This window comes from Brienomyrus brachyistius, chromosome 11 (genome assembly GCF_023856365.1).
Source record: "Brienomyrus brachyistius isolate T26 chromosome 11, BBRACH_0.4, whole genome shotgun sequence".
Taxonomy (NCBI): Eukaryota; Metazoa; Chordata; class Actinopteri; order Osteoglossiformes; family Mormyridae; genus Brienomyrus; species Brienomyrus brachyistius.
In genome coordinates, this window is record NC_064543.1 from 7,555,196 (window position 1) to 7,570,093 (window position 14,898).

Below are 14,898 nucleotides of genomic sequence, written 5' to 3' on the forward strand. Positions count from 1 at the left end.
CTTCTGTCTTTGGGATTTAAGTTCTGGGACATTCTTAAGGAAAACAAAATATATCTTCATTGAAGCCCTTTGTTTGAATTTTTTTACGGAACTGATCGGGTCGGGGGTGGGGGGGGGCTCTCGTCTGTTTGTGCTACAATTGTATGGAGGTTTCTTCTTCTGATACTCAGAAATTAGCAGGTATTGTCATGTTTAGCACTGCTGTGCAGATGGTCTTTGGAGAGTGCTGGGTTTCGGGTGTACAGCCCCTCCCACAGTCTGAGAAACACCACCTCCTAGAGATCTGATGTCGCAAATTCCCTGACACAGCTCAAGAAGGAATGCAGGATCCAGTGGTTTGATGGATTGCATGTTAAGTGCAGCTAATGGGCTGAATTTGTGTCTGGTTATTATGTATATTTAGTGCATTGCGGTGTTACAATAGACTTTTGTGTAAAGTTCATTCTGTGCTACAATTCCAGGTTATTTAATTGGTTTAAGCAAGTTAGCGCCACTTTGAAATTCTGCTTTTTCTCATCTTCTGCCAAAGTAGTTTTCTGCTAAAATTGATTAGACTCTGCTGTTCACAACTAACACCTATGACCAAAATAGGGGATGTGACCCCCCCAGTCCTGCTGGATGATGTCACTCTCTGTACAGTAGTTTCACTACAGTACACCAGCACCGTCTGCAGTGGGTGTGATTAATCTTATGCAGAGGTGGATAATTCAGATCCAGAGAGAAAAAATCCAGACCAAGATTTTGTTTCAACCAGCCAGTTGAGCATAAAGAGTCACAGTCACAGAGGACTCAGCTGGTTGGGAGAAACAAAATCGTGGACTGAACTTACTCTCTGAACCTGAACTGCCCACTTCCGATCACATGAAGGCTTACATGAAGGTCTCTCAGAGGCATTTTTGGTGCCCCCACCATCATACATGTTTAATTAAAGCTGCAATCTTAGTGGAGGGAGAGGTTGGTTTAATTGGTGCATAACAAACATGGGTGGAGTTTGGAAGGCAGCGTGGGGGGGGGGGGGGGTGTATCCTTGATGTTTAGGGTGGAACGGGAATAACATCCGGGGATTTTTACTGTTCTCTGTTCTTTTGTTCTTGAGTATTGGAACTGGTGTTCAGCAGTGGAAGACGATGAAAAATGGGTGGGTGAATGCGCAGATACGGTCAAGTAGGCATATTGAGAAACGCCTATGGCTCTGCTTGCTGCTCACTGAGAGAAAAACACATCAGTCATGGCGTCTGTTCCAGTCACTTGACACTGACATTTTACAGTGGAAGGCATCCATCATGCTCAGGGTGGAGGACTGGAGTCATGGGGCTGGCTCGGGGCCGGGGCCACACTGCCCTGGAGGGTTTCAGCCCTATTTGTGGTTTGTGCAGCGACATGGAGAAAAAGAAGGGTACCCCTTCCAAAATTTTTATACACATGAAAATCAGTTTATGGTCCTGGTTTATTCATTAAATGATTAAAGCAGGTTTCTTAAGCCAATGCAAGCAGCTGCCCTGATTTTTTATTCATTCATTTATTTATTTATTTTGCTTTACCGTGGTCTGGGCTGGGTGGGGGTGGCAATGTAAAGGCTTCTGATGATGGGTGTGGCTCTACATCAGTGTTTCCCCAGTGTTTCTGCCACAAAGTTCACTTTTTTGCTCCCTGCGAGGAAGCAAAAATGTGGACTGTCTGCGGGTTCCCAAGGACCAAGTCGGGAAATGCTGCTCTACATGATGGGGAGCCCGTAGCTCTAGATTTGCAATTTATGCAAAACCGGTCCATTAAAAATAAATTGAAACTTGTAGCCAGCACTCTGTGGTAGTTAATGGTTCCCATTGAACCATGAGACTCCTTGGTTCGGCATGTATGTTCCACCAGAGTGACACGTAAGTAGCCTGTCACTGTGCTCCGCTTGAAAAAACCCGTCAGCCTGAGGCCTGTAAAGACAGAAACATGGCGTACTTCAGGGACAACAAATCTCCTGTAGTCACAAACATTACGTGCGAGCGTTAGCATGACGTGCTATGTATATGTTAGCATACACACTGTTAGGTGTTTATCAACCAGGCGCGTTAACATCAGTTTGGACCAGGGATCATCCTAAATATTTACACACTGGGCTGCTTTATTACAAGATCATGGGTCACTAAGTGAAATATGCAAAGACAGAAATGTGTGGGAGCCTCACACTGTGTCCTACAGATGCATCACCATGATCCCAAGAGAGTAGAGGTGTGGACCAGCACTGGGGGAGCCTGATTTGTCCGATGGGACCCCCTCCACACCCTCGGACATAAGGTCTGCTGAAGGCAACGGCTGGTACCAAGGAAACGACCCAGAGCACCATCAGAAGTTTCTCTCCCTTCACCAAACCTTTCATTCTTTCTCTGCCAAGTTTTAGTTAATAAAAATGGCCGTTGCTGATGTGAACCAGTTATATTAAGCCATGTCCGTCACACCTCCTCTGCCACGGCCAGATGATACTGGTCAGAAAAACCAGCCATGATGCCCTTTGTCCCTCGCCGGTGTATTAAATACAGCTCATGCTTGTCACCACTCTCACTGATGCTGGGGCCGCTTGGCTGAGTAACCCGCTTCTCAGTGTCTGTGTCGGTTTCAGCCTCGATTTTTGTGTCACGCTTTAGTCATACTCATGCACACGCACACGCCGAGTCACATCCGAGGGCCCGTGCCGGAGCCGGGCATAAACGTGGAACAGCGCCGCATCATTTCCTGTGAGACAGAGAATGTAAACAGAAGCAGACAAACAGATCTGTTTTTGGTAAAGGATTGGGGGGGGGGGGGGGCGGATTACAGGTCAGAGCGAGTCATTAAAGTTCCAGTAAGGAGCCTCGACTCCCACATCTGCGAATACTCCATTAGCCAGGCAGCCACTGCTGTACGTCAGGTCTGAGAGGAGGTAGATGGCTGCAGATACACCATTACGGTGGCTGCAACCTGCGGCTTGACTGGTAGGAGCGTATCGCAGCTGATTACAGCTTGCCCTGCCTCGCTCACCCACCTCGTTTGCTTCATTGGCCGGGGCTGCCCTCTCCTTCCAGCTTTTGAACACTTTTACCAGTAGCAAGGCTCCTCCAGGGAGCCCGGAATCACATTAATGAGAGCAGCAGCGGCCGTAGCCCTGAGGGACGCCGGTAGCGATACTCGGGACGTATCGCTCGCTTCTTCAGGGCCTGCAGACGGTCCCACTCAAGCTGCATTCTGGCTCCGCATATGCTGGCAGTCGGAGACAGGAAACCAGGCCGCTCAGGTGCCTGCTGCCACGCAGCCAAAATTTCCCATAATGCCTCCCTGACTCGGGGAAACTGTGTCCTCACAGCTTCCAAGACAACATGGCCTCAAAGGCCCCCACTTACTGCATCGTAGGAAATTAGGTCAGCTCTCCTGTTACGAAATCCCCTGAAATAGCTGTTATTTGTATAAGGGTGTATAAAGCTCTTTATGTTGTTATTTTGAAACTTGTCTCTATGTACCTAAGATGACGTTTTCTGTTGGATTCTACATTAATTGGGCTTGAAACCCTTGTCAGTGTTATGGTGGATATAATGCAAAATAGATTATCGCCAAAAACCGAGGTGTCCCATCAATCCGCTAGGTCTTACACCCACAGTCCATTGAAAGGAGGTACACGCCAACAGGTTAAAAATAGCAACACAGGAGTTGGCCAGGAGATGGACTCCGTCTAACTTGGAACTATGAAACACTCTGTCAGAGGAAAAACAGGAACATGAGATCCAATATTTGAACGGTAGACTAAGGGCAGCTTCGCAAGACTTACACAGCGTTATATACCCCATCTTGTCAGGAAAACACCAAACAGAACAGAGCAAAGGTAACTGCTGTCATTGTACAGCTACTGGACCCCTCCGGAAGTTCTGGGTTGGAGCGTGGGGTCACATGACAGTCAGGTACTCGGCCCGAATGATCATTGTCAGTATAAGATGCACATTTTTATACAGTTTTATAGATGCATTAATGTTGACTCATATTGAACTTTTCAATACTGCATGAAACACAAGGTTTACTGTAACTGCTGTAGTGATCCACTGTTACCAGAGAGGGCAGCATTGAGATGAAAAGTTATTAAAGACCCCCAGTTTCAGAGTGAAGCCCTGACAATAGGGTTTTTCCTCAATAGCGAGAAAGCAAAGGTCGTATTTGTGGTCTTGGCAAGACCGGTCTTGCTAATTTGCCTCCAAGGACTTGGGTTGGGATCTTTGACATTGGGGGTGATGCATGAATGACATCAGGGGATTTTTACCGTCCTCTGTACTTCTGTTGTGGAGTATTGGAATTGGTCTTCAGCATTGGAAAATTTTGTAAAATCAGTACATGAGAACACAAGTACGGTGAAGTATGAATTTTTGAGAAATGCGGTCTTCAGTGCGCTTCCTGTCTCCTCTTGTTTCTGATATGTCCTTCATGCTCCATTTATGCCCTTTGCTTGGACCTGTTTGCATCGAGGAAATGGTATGGACAAGCCATTGAGTTTTTTGAAAACGAATGGGTTGTTTGCGAGTGCAAAGCCCTTGGGGGTGTGTATGGGGCTGGGTCAAGTTTAGGGGTGTGGAGGAGTCATTTGTGGAGCACATTACCTGTTCATACTGGTGATGATGTCAGGGGTGCAGTGAACCGTCAATTTTACGGAAACGTGGCCCCTGCGACAGCCTGCTGCCCGCCCTAGGGGTCGGTCCCGGGGGCCTAGCTACATTCATGCCAGAGGGGTCAACGCACAGCAGACTGTGACCACGAGGTCTAACCGCTGATAAGACCCCGGCTCCGGAACGGTTCCAATTGCACACTCCCTGTCACATGACACAGGAAGAGTGCAGCCTCGTGTCAAAGCCTCACCCCTCCCTGACCTGTGTTAAACAAAGTGGCCTCTTGCCATCTCTTTATTTGCTCATTTAAAATAAAGTGCACAAGCTCTTCCGCTGCTCTTTACTCGCGTTTGCCTTTCAGGGCTACCAAAAAATGTAGCCTTTCGTTTTCTGCAGGCTGTCTGGCAAAGGACGAAGAAAACAATGAATAGATGTGTTCATGTGAAAAAAAGAAAAATCCTAGCCAGACAGACCTCCTTACTTTGACTCTTGGAACGTCTCACTCGAGAGCCTAGACAAGGGGGGGGGGATTCCTGGATCTGGTGCAAACTTCAGATACTGGAGTGGGAAAATAAATCCACATATTTCCTGATGTAAACCTGAAAAAAGAAAAGCCCAACAACCATTCCATTGAACGTCTCCGTCTTTATTATACTTTGGCTACTTCCACGAAACTTTCTCAGGGTTTCTGATGAGGAGACGGAGCCTGCAGCTGAGATCTTTGATTTTTTTTTGCAGTAAGTAATCAGGGGTGTGGCCATGAATTTGTCTGTCCTGTTTCTCATGCCTATAGCCATCTTAATGTTTTGTTTGAGCTTGCGAATGCTGCTCTTGGATGGAGAAACGTGAGAGGTGGCACAAGGTGCTAACAAATTGTTTTGCTATAACTTAGAGCCCAATCATATCTCCTACAAGACAGATGGCGTTCGTGAATTTCTCTCCGGGTTAACTGCATATTTTCCATTCCAAAGGTGCCGAAATATGTGAAAAGGACACTTTGCTAATTTAAATCAAGTGTTTTGTCTGTGTAACAGTTTTGAAAACTTGCCGACTGCAGACAAGTGAAAAATGACTAAGTGCACTGACTAACTCCTGGGAAGTTAGTTCAGTTTCCAAATGAATTCATCTAAGAATTCCAGAGAATTTGGATAAATAAATATGAATAACAGGTGTGGAACCAACTGAGGATGGCATCTGAACCACTGCAACCAGCAAAATTTAGCAGGCAAGAGGATTAGTCTCTTAAATTAAAGACCCCAATTCAGGGAACCAATCAGTCTTTGGGAACTGCTGTCATCATCATGGCCGACATGTATGGCCCAATACATGTTCAGGGTTATAGCAAAGATGGATAAGAATATGCCAGTATTTCATCCTTCTCGGCACATCCCATACTTTCTTCATATATAATATGGTACATGTTAATGTCATTAAATATTATGGGTGTCATAAGTCGATTATGGGTGGACAGTAAAGTTATGGAATAGAAGTGACTAGTCATATGGATCCCTTAATACTTTTTGGATGGTTCATAAAATCCCCGTTCGCATCTTCCTTGCATTAATCTTCTCTAATGGGTGAACGGAGCTGATTAGCTTGAATTGCAGTGTGTATGTTTAACCTGCCCATGCCATGCCTTTGTACTGAAGGGCTGCTTTTATTATTGCTACTACGCCTATAGCTGAAGCAATTTTCTTGATGGATGAAAGTGATTTAACTCTAGCCTTCAGAGACTGATTGTGAGCTTACATGAAACATTCATCCTCGGTCCTCCCCAAGGGGCAGAAGGGGCTGATTCAGAGGCAGGGGCATCACTAGAAATTCAGAGCCCCTTGGCAACATGCCCCCCACCCATTATTACATATCATTTTATTATTTAAGGGTAAGTGTAAAGTGCTGGGCCTGCTGAATCTGCCAGGGTACCCACGCCCCTACTGCACCTGGGTTCTAAGGTTCCACTTCACGGTTCTGGTCCTCTGTCAGCAGTAATGTAGCACCATTGAACTCAGCTACAGCGTCTGGCCACAGTAATGCCCCCTAAGAATTGTATGTAAGAAAGTGAAGTGGTCTTAGGCCAGTCACTATGCAGTCCCAGCCTGGAGAAACTGAGAAAGCCACAAGTAAAAATGGTTAGAGATGTCTGCAATAGATACACAACAGCAGAGGGAGAAGAATTATACCTCTGTGCTTAGCATTTGAACTGCATTTTGTAGTAAGTGATGTGACACTGAGCTTTTAAAGTTCAGGTGAGGGACAGGCTGGGGAACTTCCAGACGTCCATCTCCTGACTTTCTCTCTCCATCCACTCCAAGTGTTTGATGAATGGGATTAATCTAAACATGATTCATTCCCATCTATCTCCTCTCTCTTGGCTGGAAACCGCAGCAGTCCATATTGCTGGAGCTTGGAAGGTTGGTTTTGGCAACGAGTCACCTGGCCTCGCACTGTACCTACTCAGCGTGACGATCTGGGGGCATGAGGAAGTAACTGCACCTGTTGGACTCTCAGAACGCTTGGGTTAGTGCTCGGCGAGCAGGGCTGACACACAAACCGGGCCGCTTCTCCTGAAACCCAGCAGGAGACTAAGTCTATGTGCAAAAAAGCAACACACTCATCTTCACCCTATCCCAGAACTTCCTGTTTACTCTTGAATGTGTGCCTTATCGATATAAGATAACTGGCAAGACATGCCACAAACGCGTCACTTAAAACAGTAGCTGAATAGCCAGGTAGAGTTGGTTTGCTTCAGAGGCAACCGCAGAGTGTGTCACGCGGAGTGAGCTTAGCGGGTCCAGACCATGCAGATGGAAAAAACAAAGATGAACCTAATATGAAAAATATACTGAAGGAGATGACGTTGAGGAAGAGTGCGGAGCAGAGAAGCCCTGAGGGTTTACAAGGAGATCCCTGCCAATGTCTGCAGCAGAGGATGGCGCAGGGGAAGCAGCCCGTACATCTGAGGGCTAGATTATCCCTGCAGCTGATCCTGCAGGCCTCTGCATTCTCATGGTGCAGAGGACAGGCGAGGGATTAAGATGGATTTCGGAGAGCACAGACCCTTCCTTATGGCCCCTTTTATTCTCCTCTGACACTTGACACATGAATGACTAGAAAGAGAGGGAGAGATGGTTTTTATCCTCCCTAATCCTACTTTGGATGCTTTAAGTATGAATTTCAATGCCGGGGTGTCTACCTCCGGTTGCATGAGCATACATAGAGTACAGCATACTAATATTGCCTGTTGATGGAAGAGCTAATGATTCATCAATAGGTCATTCGTGGGTTTTTCTGGGCTGCCCTTAGTTTTTGTTTCTCGTGATGACTGTGGAAAATGCACACCTGCTTTGTAGGTGTAAAGTGATAAGATAAGATGTTTGTGGACCACAGGCCATGACTGGGTGCATTTACTAGGGTGCATTTTGTCACCATGCAACTTAAACGTTGCATGTAACAAAGGCTCATGGGAAAAAGAGAAATACAAGTACCTAGGTTGTATGAAGAAATTCCGCTTCTATTGTAAATAAGTGCAATACAGATGACCACCCATCCAGCACTCCGTCTGTCCAACCATCCATCCATCTCTCCGTCCATCCATCCATCCGTCCATCCATTTATCATCTGTCCATCCATCCATCTCTCCGTGTGCCCATCCATCCATCCGTCTGTCCATCCACCCATCCATCCATCCGTCCGTCTGTCCATCCATCCATCTCTCCATCCATCCGTCCGTCCGTCTGTCCGTCCATCCATCCATCCATTTATCCATCTGTCCATCCATCCATCTTCTCCTTTACAAGGTAGCTGGGGGCCGGGACCCTCTTCCTTGCCTCGCAGGGCTCACGACAGACAGACAGACACCCTGAAGGGATGCCTGTCTATCGCAGGGCAGACATGTGAATAATTTCACAACTTGGCTTGCAAAAGGGAACCAGGAATATACAGTCTGTGACAATAGTGGATACAGAGATTTGATAAATGTCAGTTTGTCTGCCAGTGTTCAGTGTGCAGTGTGCAGTGTGCAGGAAGTCCACTCTGAATATGCTTCAAATAAAACCTAGTCCAGATATTTCTCTCTATGATGTCAGAGGGTTTGTGAAAAAATAAAAGTCCAGCCCTCTGTGTAAGGTACACGCAAAATGATCTTTTGGATGGTCAGGATCGATATGATTTTCTTGTTTTTAGGTCAAGAAATGCTTTCGTTTTTCAAATCAGGGTATTGTTTGATATTAGACACTTTACAGGCAAGCTTTAAGCAAAAACGCCTTTTCCACTATGGCAGCCTCTCTCAGTGTCTTGAGGATGTTTGGCAGCTTGTGTGGAAGTTTGCTAAACAGCTCCACAGTGCAGAGAAGACAAAGGGAAAGCCTATAGAAGCCAAAGACAACAAATAATGTGGGGAAGTCTGAGAGAAATGACCGGTTTGAAGGACATTGATGTGAGTCTCTGCAGTTAAGCTGATTTCGTGAGATACGCAGATGATCGTATTTATTTGGGTAGTGCGTTAAAAGGGAAATGCCGAAAAGGCAGTAAAAATCAGAGCATAACTAGGTCATGCTATTCTGGCTGCTGTTTTATTCTGACTATTAAAAGCCCAACTTGGTTCCCAATGCAATTTCAGTAATGGGATAAATATTCTGACAGAATAAACAAAAAGCTGAAAATAGAGCTACAAGTAAAACAGTTTTTATTTGACCATAGCTAATATATAGTACGGTGGTCAGACTAATGTGTCAGTGCATTGGCTTTGGATGGACACACAGATTTTTCTTTTCCTCTCTCGCTCTGAGCAGAACGAGATACTACCTTGAAATTCTATACTATTGTAGAAAGTGTTTATATTAGCAAGCAAAAATGGCGGATGGAAATAGTTTACAGGGTCCGTGGCAGAATGTACCTCAAACTGCTCATCAAACAGATACAAACATACAGTGGGTACTCCTACATATACAGTTATATGTATTCAGCACTGCCCAGTTGCATAATTAAAAATGCTATGTAGTTACATAGCTCTACTCTCCATTGTGTCATTATTATCCTGTGTAATATTCAGAGCTATACTCTCTGTTGTGTTATTCTTATCCTGGGGTATTTTCTTACAGATATATAGTCTCTTCTGCATCATTATCATCCAAGGGTAATTTCTACAGAGATACTGTATATGGTCGAGTATTAGTATCATCTATGGTTTTTTCCACAGCTGTGCTCTCCATTGTGTCATTATTGTCCAAATGTGTTTTCGGCATTTGAGAGGGGGAAAGTTGCAATTCTGTTACTTAGATGCAGCTTTTGCTTACTGTAGGGTGTCTGATTAACATTCTTTTAGCCATATCTGCACCACACCAATGACAAATCTCAGGCAGCAGGACGTCTGAATGTGCAGAACTTCATCCAAACAGAAATGCCACAGCGTGGTTGTGAGGGTGTATACATTTACACACTCAGCAGATGCTTTTGTCAAAAGCGACGTATCAAGTGAGGCAAATAGCACATCGTAAGCATTCATGCTATCGAGGCGTCAACTAGATATCAGTGCAGCTGGGCTGAGCTTCCTAGTCAATTCCCAGGTGCAGGAATGAGCAGTTAGTAGAGCAGGAGCTACACAAAGAGCTGTGGAACTGCACATAACCAAATGGAGGAACCTAGTAAAACTATGTGCGAGCCAGTAAATGCTACATTCATGGAGTGTAAAGAGACATCAGGCCAGCGGAGGAATCCATGAAACAGATCTTTAGGCGGCTCTAGAAGGTGGAGAGGGATGTAGTTCAGCAGCTCATTCCACCATGGGGAAACACAGAAGAGAATCTGGTTTGACTCTTCTCACGTGGTGGGGGGAGCTCCAGACAGCGTTGGTCTGCTGACCAGAGGGGACGAGATGGGACATAGGTGAGGAGCCTTTTGATGAAGATGGGTGCCTGTCCATTGATGCGCAATGACTGCGTCAAGGACTTGAATGTGAGCACCAATAGGGAGCCAGTGAAGAGAGGCAGGAAAACATTTGGACTGCCGGAGTACCAGAGGTGCTGTGGCGTTCTGAGTCGTCTGCAGCGGTCTGACGACACAAGCTGGTATACTTGCCAGTGCAGTGCTGCAGTAGTCAAGTTGGATAAGCTGGATATATGCCTGATCTTCCTGTTGCCATATGAACTTTCAAGTCTCTTTACCGTAAGACAACAAATAAATATAATTTTATCGAATTGATACTAGCAAGCTGCCGGCTCGTGTTTGCAGAGGAAATCACGGAGCAGTCCAAATATTTGAATATGGGATTTGTTATGACATTACTCATACCACATGTCAAAAATAGAAGTTTTAAGTGACATTGATGGGTCCCTTGACCGCTGCTAATGACGACTGTGGTCTAGCAGTCATGGTCACATGATCTGGCTGCTGCAAGCAGATTACTGTGAGAGATATGACGTGTTAACCTGCAGTCCATGCTGAGCACACAATACGATATGAGCGAACACAATGATAAAGGGTAATACCAGCTTTGTTAGTGCTGCATATATACATGTAGTATATGTTGATATTGGTGAAGTGCTGTACTTATCTGCTGTCTCTCAGATGTCTCACCTGACAGAGAACAAAGAATAGATCCCAGCCCCCCCAATAAGACTCTGCATTCCTCCAACTGGAACGAACCTTAGATTTCCAGCCCTTTCAAACTCTTTCAAGGCAGCGTAGAAGAAATTGGCTCAGTCGTCCAGGAATCACTCCACCAAGAATTGGGTGTGTCTCACAAAACAAATTATTCCCATGCTCTGCAAAATCCCCCCCCCCCCCCATCTATTTTTCTGACCCAAATATCTCTGTGGCTGATTGTCCTGCTAGTAGCATTTTGGCGGATCAGTCTGAATATTTAACAACACAGCAGGTCACTTCGTGTGATTTCACAACATCTCAAGGAAACTCGGAGCCCATGTGTGTGTTTCTCTTTTAACTTCTTCATGTGGGTAAGAGCTGTGGCAGTCATGTAGTAGGAACAGCGCACTCCCACTGGGAATGCGGGGATGAAATGTACTTCAGCACCGTCCACAGAGGTCTGTGCGCGCGAGAGTGTGTCTCTGTTTTCTGTCACCATTGAGCTGCTTATATTATCTATAGATTTAATCAACAGTTATTTGTAAGAGTGGGGGCCAGTTACTCATGTCATGAGGTATCTCAGTGAGCTGCAGGCTTACGGGGTATATTTATGGATTTTGTAGACCTAGGGAAGGTATACACTCTGTGTCCCGTTTTTACAATCCAAAGCCATTTTCAATTCTCAGCGCAGCGGATGAGTATCGCTTGGCTTCCCTTCAAAATGGCGGAAAATACGTCAAGGCACGGAAGCAGGACATGTTTCGGGCGTAGGACCAAGCGATGATCTAAAATATTATGGTGATGTAATGTCAGAGCACATTTGTTGTCTTTCTTTGGGAATACAGTGAATTATAACATATACAGACCGTCTGGTACAAGTAACTCAAATCTAAACGTTAAACGCCAAGCTCCCCGGCCCCAAGCCAGGCAGCCTGACACTGGATAAGGATGGAGATGGGGGGAGCTGTCGCCTGTGTTATGCTGCTATTCCAAAATCTACATGTATAATACAGAGAGCAGCAGTATTCTGATTCTGACAAGAATAGGCAATTGTTATTGTTTTATTACAATTAAGTTTTAAAATAATGGAAAAGGAAGAGTTAAAATACTGTTTTTTTTTATGTTTTGTTGCATGTTTTAATATAGGTCATTTAACAGCGGGTGTCTGCCATTAAACGTTCCGAAAATCTGACATTTGTCAAATTGACGGTTTTGCTTACACGCCTCGCATTGAAGTTAACGCAGGAATCCTACCATCTGTGTATCGCGAGAATGAGAGCAAAAAGTTACTGAAACGAAAAGGGACGAGAGAGAGATACGGGAAAGCGGCGAACAGGGAGGCTGAGTGGGGGAAAGGGAAGGTGCTCACCACCCATCAGACACAAAAGTGCCAGCACTTTCAATATTGTTCATATTGGAAACTGATAGCACGACAAGACATTTCCTGCCGAGAAGAATCAGGCTGGTAAACTTTAAAAAGTGTTCAGAACACTGCCTTATCGTTTTGCATGGGTGGATTTTTAATAATTTTGTATTTTCATCTGTTTTCTTTGGTAAAAACGTTTATCCAGTACTGTACAGACTGTAAAAAAACATCTGCTTATTTTCTGGGGTGTGTGGAAGATTTTCTCCTATTGGAGAGAAGGTACCGTGCAGTTCTCTTTATTGTTTATATATTAAAGTTCAGTTGATATTTGTAATATTTATTCCGTGTATCAACCAAATATGTTTTTCATTTATATAGGTATTTGAACGATGAAGTGCGTTTAATTCCTTATTTAATGTTCTGTTAACGGGAGGCTTCATGTAATACGACATCATTTCTTTGCAGTTTTGGAACATGACTGGGAACCTTAAAGCATATTCTTTTCTTTGCTCTTAAATAATTTTTTTCTCTCTCGCAGATTTTCTTTTGAGGCCGCGCGAAAGTTTTGGATAGAGAAGAGGACTTGATCTCATATTAAAACTTTTTTTAACGTGGAGTTACTGCCCTATAAGAAGAAAATCTGCAAAGTATGTGGCAGGGAGGAGTGCTGAAGCTTGCATTGGGACTTGGAGCGGTTGTATTGCTGATCGCCGAGACCACGGGGAGTGCAACTGGAGATGTGGAAGCTGACAAACAAGCAGAATTCCAAGTGAAACGGAGATCAAAGCGGAGAGGAGGGGGTGCTCATGATGTTCTTAAGGGGTAATGTGTGAACGTATACCATCTGACTGCTTTAATACAGCGTTTCATGTGTGATTAATGCATTAATGACATACAAGATACAAATCCGACTGTTGGCGTTTCATTAGAATGCCAGGCTTGACCAGACGTTAATTAAAACTCACGGCAGACTGGCAGAAATTATGTTTCAGTCAGGTTGAGAAAAAAAAAATCGTTAGGTCTGCAGTTGTTCAAAGGATATTTTTTTCGTGACACCCATGTTAAACGGGGTACAGACCACTCATCAGACGCCGCGCTGAAGCTGAGAGGTATTTTAATTAAAGATGACTGACGCATTAACATCTGTCCCATTGCGCCCATATTCTGCCAGATAGCACAGAAACATACAGCAACGCGTGGCAACTACAATAAGTTTTCGATCAGCGTTTTAACCGAGTGCTGTGTTGACTGTGATACTTCGTTTTTTTTATTGTAGGAAAATGCATGAACCGATAACAAAATTCTCCTGAAGGGTAGCTTGGACTTCTGTAATTAAATTTTGGCAAGGATAGAACATTCCTTTTGGGCTGCAGAAAATAAATTATCCTCTAAACAAAGACCTCCTTTAGAAATTTGTGCCATTCGGAATGTTTGGGGATGTACTATACAACCATTTTACTTCTTTCTTGTGGACATTTTTCCTCCGATTCTGACACCCCATATATGGATATAATGACCTTCGGCATAACATGTGCCACAGAAACCGGTTTACTTGAGAGTGGACCACAAAGCTAACGGCAAGGTCAAAATGGTCTGAGAAACGGCACTACTGTGTAATTAAAAGAGGACAAATTATTCACTTGTATTAAAGGATTTGGGGCATTAAAGTCTATGAAAAATACAAACAACCTTCGTACTACGATGGGGGGGGGGGGGGGCTGCATCCCTGTAGAAATTAGGCTATAATTATAACAGATTTCAAAGTGATCAAATCTTTTTGCCTAGAAGCGCGTATGAAAGTTTTATTTCTGTCACTAAATACCGCTCTCTGCTTTATTCTTCGAAATGCTCCCCTCTTTTTCACAATCGCAATTCACCACCAGGTGTCACTGTTTTCAGCACAACAATGTGTCTGGATCACTGACCTTGCCCTAGGTCAGTGGTTCTCAAATCCGGTCCTCGGGCCCCACTGCCCTGCTTGTTTTCCTGCTATCCCATCCCCACACACAAGTCCCAGCTGTCTTTCAGCTTCTGACTGACTGAACACACCTGATCCAGGTAATCAGCAGTGTGTAGGGCAGGGATAGCTGGAAAACAAGCAGGGCAGTGGGTCCCGGGGACCGAGTTTGAGAACCACTCACCTAGGTGGTCCACCGGGGAACAGAAATTCTCAAACGTTCTGCATTTAGTTTGCTTATAAAAATGTTCAAATATATCTTTTCACCTTGCTCCAGAAGGAGCCTTTTAAAGCTTTTAAGCCCTTTATGTGAACAAACTTTAATGCATCATTAATGTCGTGTCAACCCAGATAAAACAGATTTCTAAACATTGATTTAATTC

General features: G+C 44.6%; 1 protein-coding gene across 4 annotated transcripts in view; it reads left to right on the top strand.

Annotated features, from left to right (window-relative positions):
- The first annotated feature begins 12,381 nt into the window (after positions 1-12,381).
- LOC125704013 (fibrillin-1-like) overlaps positions 12,382-14,898 on the top strand; it is a 61,764-nt gene continuing 59,247 nt past the window's right edge. For 2 of the 4 annotated variants that reach the window (XM_048969280.1, XM_048969283.1), the window contains exons 1-2: positions 12,400-12,837; positions 13,097-13,380. In XM_048969280.1, coding sequence (XP_048825237.1) covers positions 13,208-13,380 — 173 coding nt within the window. In that variant the 5' untranslated portion in view covers positions 12,400-12,837; positions 13,097-13,207. Of the gene's footprint in view, positions 12,838-13,096; positions 13,381-14,898 lie in introns of all 4 variants that reach the window. The other 2 variants (XM_048969284.1, XM_048969281.1) reach the window with 2 other exon arrangements.